The sequence below is a fragment of the Anser anser genome (genome assembly GCF_964211835.1).
Source record: "Anser anser genome assembly, chromosome: 3".
In the NCBI taxonomy this organism is placed as follows: Eukaryota; Metazoa; Chordata; class Aves; order Anseriformes; family Anatidae; genus Anser; species Anser anser.
The window spans coordinates 17,142,423-17,156,587 of record NC_139722.1 but is presented as its reverse complement, the minus strand read 5'-3'; the positions used below and the strand labels follow the sequence as shown (position 1 = coordinate 17,156,587).

The 14,165-nt window shown below is 39.3% G+C and overlaps 1 protein-coding gene across 4 annotated transcripts in view; it reads right to left on the bottom strand.

Annotated features, from left to right (window-relative positions):
* Positions 1-14,165, bottom strand: part of LOC310896234 (uncharacterized protein) — a 193,822-nt gene that overhangs the window by 166,784 nt on the left and 12,873 nt on the right. Inside the window, exon 4 of one of the 4 annotated variants that reach the window (XM_083828275.1) lies at positions 226-285. The exons of the other annotated variants lie outside the window; for them this stretch is intronic. Within the exon in view, the coding sequence (XP_083684401.1) occupies positions 226-285 (60 nt within the window). The remainder of the gene's footprint in view (positions 1-225; positions 286-14,165) is intronic. 4 annotated transcript variants of the gene reach the window in all.

The window sequence follows — 14,165 nt, the reverse complement described above, 5'->3', positions numbered from 1 at the left end:
ATTCCCCCTGCATTTGTGCATTATTTTAAGAGCTTTGTTTTGATTTTATTTTAAGTTTGAATCCAAAGATTCATTGGAAATTCCCTATGACAAGAGCCAGAACATGAGCAGGATGAATGGCTATCTGAAGTGCATATGATGGTGTCTCCTCCCTGACTGGATAACTTCTCTTTAATAAGACATAAGACATAGTTAAAGTGTGCCATCAAGCCAGGACAAAGCTACCTGAGCTAATATTGCTCTAATATGAAATTTCCTTCGGTGCAGCATAGTTCTGTGCTTCATCTGAAAGAAGAAAAACAGAATCAATGCCACACAACTTGGTTTACCTGCTAATCCCAAACCAACACAGCACTGACTTTGCTCTGGGAAGCTACCTTGGACTCCACCGCTTCAGCTGTACCTGCACTATGGTCTGGCTTGGGGTGTGAGCATATATTTCTGTACAATCAAATTGTCTCCACTCAGATGTCATTCAGGAGTTTTATTTCCTTTCAAAAAGAAAAATTGCCGTTACTACTGCAATTTGTTCCCTTTGTGTGACACCTACAGGAGCAGGTTCAGCTGGCCAGCGGCTGGCTGTCACTGCAAGAGGTCAGCGTCGCTCTTCACCCCGCAGCTGAGCACCACCAGGACAGGACGTGATCGTTTCCTCTGTGACCACAGGACTCAGTGCTTGGACACTGGAGTCAAGGTGTGAACTTCACAGAGAGTTGTGTAGGTTTCTGCTCTGTGCAGACACAGCTTTTTGGTTGTTCTTTTTCACGTAACTACAGGCCCTACCAACTGCAATTTGATACTAGAGTACAGGGAAATTGTAAACGTGGAGATGCATTTTTCTACTACTTTTCTGTGGCGTATCTCTCACTCACATTCTGTTGTCATCTACATTTTCTACACTCTGTTTTCACAACTCATTTTCACCTTCCCACATGAAGGATATCTCCGGCAGGGGACATTTATATTGTAAGTAACCTAAACATTTCAGTTTGTGCTTACTGAAACTGGCAGTAGTCTTTGAGCAATGGAGAAATGCAGGCCCCTGCATGGTCTTGAAAACACAACGTATTGTACACAGTCCTACATGCCCTTAAACTCCCCACAGACACAATCCTGCTATTCTCTACTTTCCCAGTTGCTCATAAAACTTAACCTTCTATTCTCTTCCTCAGAAAAGGCTTGAAATGTAAATGAAGGGCTGGAAAAGAGCTGAGGTCTGTCTGCACGATTCAGTGGTAGCTTCAAGGAAGAGAGCTGTCCTATTTTAAGATAGGAGAGAAGCAAAAATGTTGCTTAGTCTTGCCACCTGTTTTGATCAGGGAAGCAGCTTGATTCTATTGTGGCACTACTTTGCATGTTTCCCTTTGAATTGAAAAAAAAAAAAAAAAAAGCAAGTAGGGAAAGACCTAAAAGAGGTTTGGGCTCAGCAGTGAGAAAGGCTGCTGGGGAAATCCAGTAACTTACAATGTATGTTTAACAAAAAGGATTCTACTTAAGAAAAAGAGAAGTTGCTGTACTCTGCTTGGGCACTTCCCTGAGGACCCCAAACAAACCATGGCAGATGAAATGCAGACTCATGTATGAGACTCAGTAGATGGCACTCCTCCCCCTGAGCCAACGAAAGGGCTCAGCTTTGGATCAGAAGCTGATCTTTCAAGGGGAACAGGGTGAAATCTCTTCTATAAGATACAGAATTCAATGTATAAGTACGAATACAAATATTTGACTTGTAAATATCTGTAAAACTTAAACAGTCTCGGACCCAGCTTGCTCAGAGATTACCCCTCTCTGTATGTCCTACTGTGACTGATTGCTCCTAATTCCAGACATGGCAGTTGTGGTAACAGATGCTATGGGTCATGGCACAAACCAGAGAAGCAGACATCAGGCCATTGCAATATGAAATTGCCTTGGAGTATGAGAGGAGTCTGTCCAATCCTCCTGCGTTCATGGGATGGGACAAATGCTCTTCTTTAGTTGCCCTGCTTGGAAATTTTCTGTTTGAAAATATAAAATCATCCACTTGTTCTACCTAGGACATGATTGAAATACGTGGATAGATAATTCCTATATCTGTACAGAATTGGTAAATTCTTCTATGATCTTTCAAATATAAGTAGTTGCTTATTAGGGTATACAGAGAAAATAAAACATTAAAAGCTAGCTAAATCAGTCCCAATGCCAATAACATTAATTTACACTGCAGTTCCTTCATCATGGATTTTCCATATATTTTATTCTACAGAACAACATTTTCTTAATACTTGCTGAAGCACTTACCAATCCAAAACCGCATACCTCTATACTATCTTCCAAATCAGAGTTTAGAAGTAAATTGCAAAGTGAAATGACAACTAATCAGAAGAGAGAAAAGTAAGACGATCTAGAAAATAAAGAAGTGTTGGAACAGATATTAGAATTTTCCATTGCAAATTATCACCACTAACCGGCTGTCTGGGAAACACTCCAACCTGATGTTGGGTTCTCTTTGATAACGTGGTGTTTCTAAGCAACATTTCTAGTCAGCCCATGTGTATGAGTGGTCAGCCACTGCTCCGCAACTTCAAAACATGAATTTCTTTTGTTAGATGCAGATCCAATTTGCTATTTGGTTTTTATACGAAAAATGCAGCAGGCGTTTTAAGATACAGTTTAAAAAAAAAAAAAAAAAGAAGCAGTGCTAAATATTGTAACACATTTCAACACATAGCTGTGTGACTAATTTATTCAATACTACATTAATGAACCCCTTTTTTTTGTTCTTAAACTAAGCAGATGGGTATTCAGGTAGCATGTGTTAAAGTTGTCAAGAATTTATGTTCTAATTCCATTCACATAAGCAGCCAAAGGCATTTCTTACATAAGAATGACAGCGATAACCATTAGCTGGTCTCTTCACTCAATATGTTTCTACTATAATCCCAGATGAAAAATTTTTCAGGATTTGGATCTGCTGAGCTAGAATTTCTAAAGTTCATTCCTTTCAAACCTTGTATGTGAAAAAGATGTGAATTCCACTCCCTCAGAGTCCATGGGCTGCCCATCCAGCTTGGATCTATGCTTTGCACAAGTTCAAATACAAGGTGTATATAATGATTACATAACTCATAATTGAATCGGGAAGTTGTTCCTATCTCACACAAAAATAATTTTAGTTTGATATGTAGAGATTCATATCCTTGATAAATAAAGGAGAAGAATGATCCTGTGAAGTGAGAGGTACCAGTTGTACAACAGACAGGATCTCTCACGCTGGTGGTACTGGACCCATTCTTGGCTGATGGACATTGAGCTACACAAAGTTCTGCAGACTGGTGGCAGAGAAGTGGATATGGTGGAGCCACAGGAGATCAATGTGTTCAGTGAAGTTAGGTACCATTTTCCGAGGCTGTGCTTGCATCTCAATGAGTCTGACTTCAGATCGCTGGCAAAGACAGTTGCATTCCATGCTTAGGCAGAAAATATTTTAGATTTCTATAAAATCATCCTATCAAAATGAATATATTTTATCAACTCAGATCTGGAATATATGCATCCTACTAGTGCTAATTATAATGAGACATATGGTTAAACAGCACTTCAGATTGAGACAGTTTGGGGAATTTCTCTACCTATGATTTCTTTTTGACACTGGAATCTTTCTTATGGACATCTGTCAGTATGCAAGTTCCAGCAGGAATGTGGCACACTCGGTTCCTTCTTCCAATCCTGTGCTTCCATATTGACATAAAACCCACAGTAGGTGACAGAAAAGTTGCTTGCACCTGGCTCTTGGATAAAAATAGTGAGCCATTAAATTTTGATGATCCTCCATTTAAATGGAGCGCATTTGGATAAAAGATGGCAACTATCCAGAGCAAACGGTTATTTCAAGTGTGATTCCCAGGAAAGATAATAATTGAACTACAGATTAGTTACTGAGAAATAGATCATCTGATAAACCTTATCTAACAATCACCTGAGGTATAGGAAAGGGGCTTATAGAAGTTGTTTCCTCTGAGATCACATCAGAAGAAAGAAAGAGGGAACAGACAGCTAGCTGCAGGACTGAGAAAGACTCAGTGATTCAGGCCTGAAACTAGAGAAACATCATGGACAACCCAGAAAATTTTGACCCAAGAACAGAAACAAACCAAGCTAATGAGGAAACTGAAGCAAAAGGCTGAATGTGGAAACGTTTATGCACAGATGTGTACTTCTAATGCTAGCTGAAGTAAGACATGACTGCTTTTCAACCCATCTGTTCATCTCAGCTATCCCATGCCTTTGAGAGGGAAAATTGCAAGTGCATGTTGATAACATTGTGGAGTTTTGGGAAAAGATGCACATGGAGAAGTAGGGGAGGAAATGATGGGCTATAGCAGTCTTGCTTCCCTGAAACAGTAATAGATAATATCCATATCAAAGAACTCTGCCAGAAAGGGAGGCTAAATCTAACAGAGACATAAGAAAGCTAAAAACACTTAGATACCTTGTAACATTACCCAAACACAGCATCTTGGAGCGTACAAAGAGAACAGAGTTTTATCAAGGCTGTGACACAAACAGTCCTGGAAAAATTAATTCATCTAGCCTGCAGCTATGTGTTCCTTTCTTAGCATACTGGCTCCTCTTGTTATAGACATGAGAGTAACTCTGTCACGTGCTCTCCCTTTTATGACAGGCAGTCTTCGTGTAGGCCTGAATTTTGGCTGATTGCGTGGATCATGCCAATGCACAAAATGTGCAGGGGTCTTTCTGACCTCTAAAGCATCCAGAAGGGGCTCAGGTGGTATATGGACTACCTAAGCACAGTGGGGAAAGTAGCTAGGGCATCTTGTGCCATTACAGGGCCAGAGAAAAACGTGACCAGATGAATCGGGAGTGCAGGTACCATCACTCCCTCAGTCTGGTTGTGGGTACTGGGGACACCTTGCACAACAGCACTAGTGGAATAGGGTTGTATGGCTTTCTCCACCAGGGCTACCTAAGGCGTTTTGCCTGCAACCTCTCTGAGCAGGCAGATGGTCTACTAGTTTTCAGCCCTTCTCCACTGTTGCTACAGATGTGAACACGACCACCTTTAGCTCCCTCCCAGCTGCTGTCGACCCAAAAGTACAGAGCTGAGGAGACCTGAGATTCAGCTATGGTAAATGCAACTGTCTAACTGAGTCATTGACGTTAAAAGCACAATACCCTGGGGTTCCCTGTATCTTCACAGAGAACGACAGTTACCTCTGGAGGCTTGCTGAAACCACTGAAGATCAACATCATGCAGTCAACATGTCTATCTTTCAGCATTCAGCATAAGCAGAACCTAGGTGACATAGCCCATAACACAGAAACCTCATTTAAATTCCTGAAATTAAAAATAAGAAAAAAAAAAATCAGCTTAATTATATCCAGTAGGTAAGCATATAAATATAGCCCCTGGAAAATACGGGAGCTTGAGCAATAGAACTCATGAAACAAATTCATCTGTAGAAAATTTGTCACAAAGAAACAGAGTGCAGTCAGTGTGGAGCTGAAGGAAGCATTCCTAGCAAACTACTAATCTGTATAAATTAATCTTTTATTTTTGTTAAGCTTGTGCTGAATTTCATGACTTGTGGGAATTGCCCACAAATATGTTTGTCACTAAATTCTGTGAAGAGATCTGTGTGACTGGGCATTCCCATGACTGACCTTGAGAAACACAGCACAAAGGTCAAACCAAAAGGTCCATCTAAGCAGTGTCTTTAAACAGAGGTGAAAGTAGATGCTTAAAGAAAGGATATGAAAATAGTATATTTTGTCTGCTGTATCACCCCAGCTTCTAGCACTGTGTGGATAAGTGACTTCATAAGCCAGATGTTGTAACTTTGTGGTTAGTACTGCTTGACTGATTTTCCGTACATGAATTTAACCGGTCACTACATCTGCGGTTCAGACCATGGGCTCATTTCATTTCCTTCTCTCATGAGCATTTCCATGCTTTCTACCATGCAGGCCACTACACTTGAAGTAACTTTTACCTATTACTTCATCTGATTCTCCCTATCTTAAAACTCACCACTGCTCCAGAAAACCTCTGGGAAAGTAGAATGAAAAGATTAATGAATGTAACATTCAAATTGTGTCTATCTTCTACAGCTTAATTGAAAATCCCATTGCTGACTAAACAAAAAACAATGTTGATTTGAGTCAGATTCACACTACTGCCAATGTGTTTTTGTTGTGAGAGGTGCCAAAAAGTCTCAGGGTGCTTGAAAGCTCAAAAGTCATAAACTGGGATTGAACATTAGATCCTCTATTACTGGGTTTTGTGTCCTGATTTCATTCAGGTAATAGTGTTTTCCTTGCAAATATAAACAGTTGTGAATTTAACAATGACATTTGAAATTATTGCTACACAATGTGAATAAAATATTTTTGCTCCTTAACATGCATGGTGAATATTCACAAAAATCCAGTATATAGAACAGAGTTCAGTATTACAGTGCCAATAAACGCTACAGTCCCTTTTGACAAGCTTCATCATTTTCACCAAAAGTCTCAACACAAAGCCATTTTCTCTGTCTGCATCCTTTGCCCCAGCATGTTCTTTAACACAGCATCTTAAGTACCAACTCTTTCTGTTGGTCCTCATAGTTCCTTTTAGGCTTTCTTATTTAAGGATTCACTGCAGACCTTCCCATGATTATCTTCTCTACTACGTCAGAGTCTCCACCATGATGTTTTCCCACCTCTCTCCAGGACCAGGTAAGAATTAAGCCCTTCAGCAGCTCTTTGTAATCTGCTATAGGAAGTCTAAGTGGAAGTCAACATGCTAGATATTCTTTCTTCTGCTTTTCCACTCTTCTAGTGAGAAGCCTGCAAGCAAACTGTCTTCTTATTCTCCTGCCCAAAGCCTTTTCCTGCAGCTAACTGTCCTATTCTGATCTTTGCCTTAGTTCACCTTTCAAGGTTTTATTCATCCTCTTCCCTTTATTCCTACCCTGCTCTCCCAGCTATCAGCTTTTGCTAAAATATCTTCTGAGATCTCCATAGGGTCCCCTCACCAGTTAACTAACTTCTCCAAAGAACCTCTGCAAGCCTGTGACTGCTCCTGCCCCTCTTTTTCCAGTTATTAGATTCAAACCTTCCTAATCAGTTCCAGTTGAGGTGCAGATGCTCAACCACAGGAAATTACACTTTGGTTTATTTGGCATCCCTCTGACAAACACTCCTCTACTTCACAGGATTGTACAGGCTGAGTCCCTCCAGGATCAGAACACTTTCTGAAGTGTTGGTTTGATTACCCAAAATATTTCAGGGTGCAAAACGGTCCTGTTCTTTTAGAAACCAAGACACGCGTTTTTTGAATCTTCTACCTCAGTAATCAAGAGATGTGTCCTAAACACCTTGTGAGAGATACTTGAAGCTCTTTATCTGCATAGAGTCAATTAGAGCATGAGCAAGAAGGGCTCAGCACCTTGGGGCTCTCTTTGCAGTAATGAGGTGGTACGTGCCCTGACAGTACCTTTGTGAATTACACTGCTTTTCCTGCATGGCATTTAAAAAACAACAATAAATCCATTGCAGGCTTGGCCCTTCAACGTGCTTAACGTAAATAGTTTAACTGATGTGAAAGAAATTGCCTACATGCCTACACATGTGATTAAATGCTTTGCTGGATCAGGCCAGAATGCTGAACCCACTGTTGAATCGAGCAGTGAGTGTGTATATAAACAAGATCTTTACAAACTGACACAAACATAGCACTTGCATTTCTTTAAGACACTCATAACTGAGTTCAGCCCTGGCCTAAATCCATTGACCTTATTACAAAAAGGCCAGCAAAGAAATTAACCTTCCTTTTTGTTGTTGTTGTTGTTGTTATAATAACGAATTGCTTAGGTAAAATTCCCTGGTTCTAATTTCATTATTTAAAGACATATTTTCAACTGTTGCTACACAATCTCATGTGGTGATTTACAGTATTGACAATATGCAAAAAACTTTCAAAATATTTGGATTTCTATTTTTACCAAGCCCCAATTGCTTTCATGAAGTATGGTGTTTGTGTTATTGGCCACTAGAGCCCAGCTAAGAACATCGGAACATTATCCTGCCCTGCCCCTGCAAGTAATGAACTCTTTTCCAGTCTGTAAAATGTTGGTGTTTTGTGGTTTCTTGGAAGGGAGATAGCAACTAGCGGTGCCTGCTCCCACTGAACATGATGTCAGACTTGTCAGTTTGTATCGGAGGTTTCAGCGCCAGCCCCCCTGCAGGCATTAGTGCAGAATTAGGGGAAAAACTATTTCTTACCTTTCTTACTTTTATTTTGCCATCAAGATTACACCACTGCAAGTAATCTCCAGCTGGTATAGCTCCAGTAAGAGCCAGTCTATTAGCCACAATTCCATGCGTGAGCATAAGCAGCAATGGTGCTTTTATAACATCAAAAGTAAACAGGGATTTATAAATACTATTTCAGTCTTGATCCTATTCCAGTTTTTAGAAGTTTAATTATTTTTAATAGTTGCCATGAATTTTCTTAAAACTTATAGTATGTCTTTCTTTGCTCCTAGTTCTGTGTTGAAACATATCACAAGCCATCTTAAATAGGATTAAACTAGTCCTCCTAAAAGCCTCCCGGTAGAATTGCTAAAGGTTTAATTTCCTACTTTAATCAGTCATTTATTCTGCAGTTTCAGAAGTTTCTGTGAAGATAGAGCTTCCATTGATTGCAATAAATTCACATAACTGGGATTATTTGTGTAGGCTAAGCAAACTGATAAAAAAAAAAAAGTGACTATTTATTTTTGTAGATGGTTTCGGACATATTGCAACTTCTCCAGGGTTCATCTCCTATCAACAAGTGGAGGATCTGTGTGCTTTAAACCCGCTAGCATTAATGAGAATGATCTTTGCAAATGTGCTGCATGTAGCTGGGAAGGGAAGAGACTCTGATGCTCTTGCTTGTTAACATTCTCCTTTGTTTTTGCCCTCTCCAACTCAAACGCTTTCTAGCTGTTTTGCTGGCAGCTTTAGCAGCATTAATACATTCCAAACTAGAAAAGTTTCTACTTTAATATCTTACAACTAGCTCAATATGTACTGACCTCAAACCCAGGATAGTAGTAATTTGATATTGCAGCTCATTATTGTTACTCCCAGCAAGTTTCCCCTTGAAAGTGCCTGATGCTTCCCCCTCCCTCTCACACGCACCCTCCCACCCTCCATTCAGAATTTGTTTTTAATTGTTGAGGAGAGAAAATTCAGACTGTGAGCCAACAATATATTTCCAGGGGGTACAAGATATTAATAGAGCTACATCGTGGCCCCATATATTGTAATAAACTGTGCTGTAATTTGTTTACCCACCGTAGACAGTAACTAACATTCAGATAAATGGAGTTGGCGCCTGTAAGATTTATGATATACTTCTGTGCTTAGCAATGTTTAATCAGGGAGTTAAAATATTACAGTGTAAAATCCTTTACAAGCATGCACAAACAGAGAACTACCATTAGAGGCTTGGCAGACATACTCGGTGTCAAATAGTACCTCCAGACACTCTCAAAACACAAAGAGGAATATTCAAAGCAGCTACTAACTGACTAGCATTATTTGAGAACCACGTCAGAGCTCATTTTTTTAGGGGGACTTGCTTTTGAAGTGACAGAATGATAGGCAGGGACAAGTGGGCTTGTCTGCAGAGCCCATCAAGCTGAAAGAAGTTGGGCTGGGTGGAAAGCATAGAGGTGGGGGGGTTGGGGGGAGAGGTGAATTTTGGTCAAAAAGGTGGTAGATGCCTGTCACAGAGCTTAGTGTGTTTGGATAAGACAGGCTAGCATGTGGGGGGATCAGCATGAAGCATCACACCTGGAGGAAAAGACAACTAGCTCCAGCCTCAGTGCCATAAGCCTGGCTCCACGAAGTCTAGCCAACATCTGGAATGGATATCAAGAGACACAGTGCAGCCCTGACTGGCGCTGTACTCTACCTTTGTACTTTTCACTGCAAATTGAAAAGCAAAACAGACATCAAGGATATATTTATATAACTGTCTTCAAGCTGCATTTTCTACTCCCATCTGCTGCACATGATAAGTTTCAAGTGTTTTCTAATAAAGAAAGGATTTTTTTTTTTACTCCTTGTTCGGTATACAGACTGACCTTTTTTTTTTTTTTTATTCTCAGTTTTAAAGGAACAGTAAATATTTTACAGCCAGAGGAAGTGTCAGCACTGTAAGGCTTTCTGCTATTGACATTATTTAACCATGCTGGCTATTGAGCCAAATGTGACAGCACGTGAGTTTGTGCGTGTGCACACATATTGCGTTCATTTGAGTTTGTACACGAGCTCACTTGTGTGCATTTGGATATGCACATATGCCTTGGAGAGGAACATTCCTGGGAGTTTTTCAATTTATTTTCACATCATGTTGTTGTTATGTCGCAAAGGGGGAGGACAGCCCTATATGTACAAACAGGAGACTCTGTGGTAAACCACTCTCCAGGAGGCATACACAGAAGGAATGCAGCCACCATATCAGAAGGGCTCTGTTTTTTCTCTCTGCTTTCTAGCTACGTAGCTGATGAGATCAGATCAGCCTCCTAGTCAGATTGATTAATTGTGAAGAAAATAACCAGAATGAGAAATGCATATATTTGACTGTGAAACTAATAACTTCATTCTCAAACCAAAAAGCATTAAAATGGGCTGGGCTATAGGTGGGTTTCTACAGAGACATAGAGAGCATGGCCCAGTATGCTCTTTGGCAAAAGCCAGCTAGACTCAGTTAATCCAAAATACATTGTAGACCACATGGTTAATGACATGTAGGAGTAGCCACAAAAAAAGTGCAGTTATCTCAGGGAGTAAACATCAGCCAGTGAGAGACACTAGGAACCAGAGATATTTGTCTAGTCCTAAGAAATAATCTCCTCTTGGTATAGAGTAGTGGGCCTGATTCTTGTCTAGCTCCTGTGTTGGTAAAAATTAGGGATAGCTGCATTAGTGGAAGTTATGGCAGAGTATAAATGTGAAGAAAAGTGCTCTTTGAATCCACGGGTGAAACGTGTTTCACCAACTCTAATAACATGAATAACAATCCTATAGAAACTAGCTGGAACATCAAAATTGTATTCACTATTACCTTTTGATCTCGTGAGAAAGCAGAATCGTACTGGAAAAGGCTCCAGTTGCTCTCCCTCATATTGTGAAGTACTATTTTTTGGCTGATTTAGTGCTGTGAACAGGAGCTGGGGATGCAAAATCTATACTTCTCTTCTGACTGCACCAATTCACCTTAAAAGCCTAAAGAACTAGTAATATCTCTGCTTACTCTTTCATAAAATACCTATAATTCACCCATTAAGGGTAGACTATGTCTTAAATAATGGTTCTAATTAAGATAATCCCAAATTTTGTGTTGGAAATTTATTGCTGTGTTGCAGCTGTTCACTGAAGTGGAAATATGCTTTTTTTTTTTGTCTTCATGGGAAACAGTACCTTTTTTCCTCAAGACAGACTTCAAAGGAAAAAAAAAAAGATCTATTTTTATAACAAAAAATATTTTCAAAAGTGAAAAAGACTGTTTTCGCCAAAATTTCGTATGTGAAAACCCCCATCATTCCTAATTCATCCTATTTGTAATATGCTTCAGCTATTTCAAAGAAAAAGCACACTATGAGAGCAAATGCTATATTTATAGTATAGTAGTAGAAGTTACACACCCTATGTTGTGAGAGCTGGTGGATTTCAAAAGAGCCAAAAGAGGTTCGTAGCAGGTTTTTTTTTTTAAAGAAATATCAAAATAAGTGCAATCTGAAAAGTGGATCATTTCATAACATATGCTGAAAATCATTGTGTTAGCTAAGGAAACATATTTGTCCTCTTCCATAACATGCAGGCAAATACAAATATCTGTTTTTCACTTGCTGCTATGTTATCAGCAGCACTTATTTTGTGTGGTCATTTTTTTCCAATTAAAAAGCTACAACTTCATTAAAACCTCCCAAATTTTATTTTGGAAAAAAGGGTGACACAGGATCTGTGAAGTGAAACTCACAGTGTCGGTAAAGTTGATGAGAAGTTACAAAAAGGAGAAGCCTTTTCTTTGGTTGAAACCAGTCGCTCTGCATGAATCAGGCAAATTTCACAGACATAAATAAATAAAATTGTTTGCTCTTCTAATTCTGAAAAAAATAATTTCTCTTTGAAATCTTACTGGCAAACCATGCATCTTTCCAATGTAATATTAGAGTTTTAGAGAACTTCTAAAGCTATGCTCCCAAGTGAAGTTACCACAGAGAAAGCAGCTTACGAAAAAAGATTTACACATGCTTGTCAATATGGAAGGTTTGTGGAAAGAAACTCTAGGACAGTGTTTGGACATAAAAAAGTACTTTCTCCTTTCCACCTAGACTATTTCACAGCACTCCTTGATATGTGTTTTACTATGCATAGCTATTCGAAATAAAAGCTCCATGAGTTTGCTTTCTGGAGAGTAGAAAGGAGAGTAGAAACCTTGTCTACCTGCCTTTAAAGAGGGATCACAGATCAAAGCAAAAGCAGCCACGTGGGTCAGGGGCAAACACCAGCATTTCCTGACCCACCCCTTACTTGTTTACATATAAGAACCAAAAAAAATAAAAATAAAAAAATCTGATGTGTGTGTGAGAGTGAGAAGGAAAAGGAACTGAACTAATCTGAAGAAATAGGAGTATATGTAGTTTAAATTTTATAATTCTTGCGTTTATTTAGTAGTAAATGTTTCTACAGTGACTTAGTATACATTCAATGTTATGTATCTATTATATACTAGTGTCTCATTTGTTAAATTTGGCTGGATGGAGTTGTTCTCTACAGAAGGTCCAAAGAAGCCAGAAAGTCATCTGTACTTAGTTCGTAGCGAGAGGGTTGGTCTGCAGCAGACCCCGCTACCAGGCCATCCTGTACAATGCAGAAAGTAATTAAATTAGCACTCCATCGAGTTGCACATCCCACGCTGAAAGGCCCTGTCTGCAGATTTGGTATCAAGATTACATTAAACCCCTGAAATATGCTGGGTGAGGTTCAGTTTCTTAGCTTGTTCCTCCCTCACATTTCATGTGGTGTATTTCTCAAACAGGGAACCTGCTCATTCTCTCTGTTTACCAGTATCTGTCTGATAAAGTAGAACTGAAAACACTGTTGTAGTGGAACGTTGGAGTTCAAAACAATTGCTAGCTACAAAAATAAAGGAAGGCCTTTCCTATGAAATCTATGAACTCGAAACAGGGATACAGAACTAGTCGTTGCCAATAACTTTAACTTCATTTATCTATATTTGGCAAAAATTGTGCTGCAGCTGGAGATGAAATGCTGAGCTAAATAACTGCAGCGACGTGAGCTCCAAAACAGCAATTACTAAGCCGTGCTGCCTTGTGTAAGATTTTACTTTTATTTATTGTATTTAAAGCAACTCTCTAGCTATGTACAGTACAACAAGAATTGCCTGATCAAATAATGTGTGAGTGCAAGGCATCTCTGTTCCACTGTCAGTATTGTTAAGTGTTTAGCAAGGCAAACATATCTTTCGTGAAGCTAGATTAAAGAGGTGTGCATGGCAGTTTTACCATTCCACATACCTTTTTATTGTCTCTAATTGCAAGGAATGACTCATTTTAAACCTAAACTTTGCTTATCACAAACACTGAATATATTACATTTATTTTTTCTTCTAAAACTAGAAACACTATTGATAGTTTTAAAAGGCTGAAGGAAAGGGGCACACAATCCCTACCCATTGCCATAGAGAAAACCTCCATCTCAGAGGGTGGGGCTGTCTAACCTCTCTTCGTGGTTACGAGAATGAATGAATAAATAAATAAATAAAGGTGTTGGAGTAACAGCTCACCAACATGGTTTCTATCATCTACCCTTTTAAAAAGAAGGGAAAGTTTTGGGTTTTTCCAGTGTTGTCTTCCTTACTGGTGGATGTCATTGTTCTCAAGTGTGAAGCCCAAGTAATAGTAATTGCGAGTGTTCTCCAGTATTCATAACTACCTACATGTACCCAGTGTACACAGACTCATCTGTCTCAAGCACAAAGAATACTGAACAAATTTCATCATGCATAAACAACTTCATCTATGTAAATGTTGATCTTTCTGAGAAAGAAAAGGAGAAAAGGAAGTGACTTATGACTAATTGCTTTGATTCCAAAGGTGACA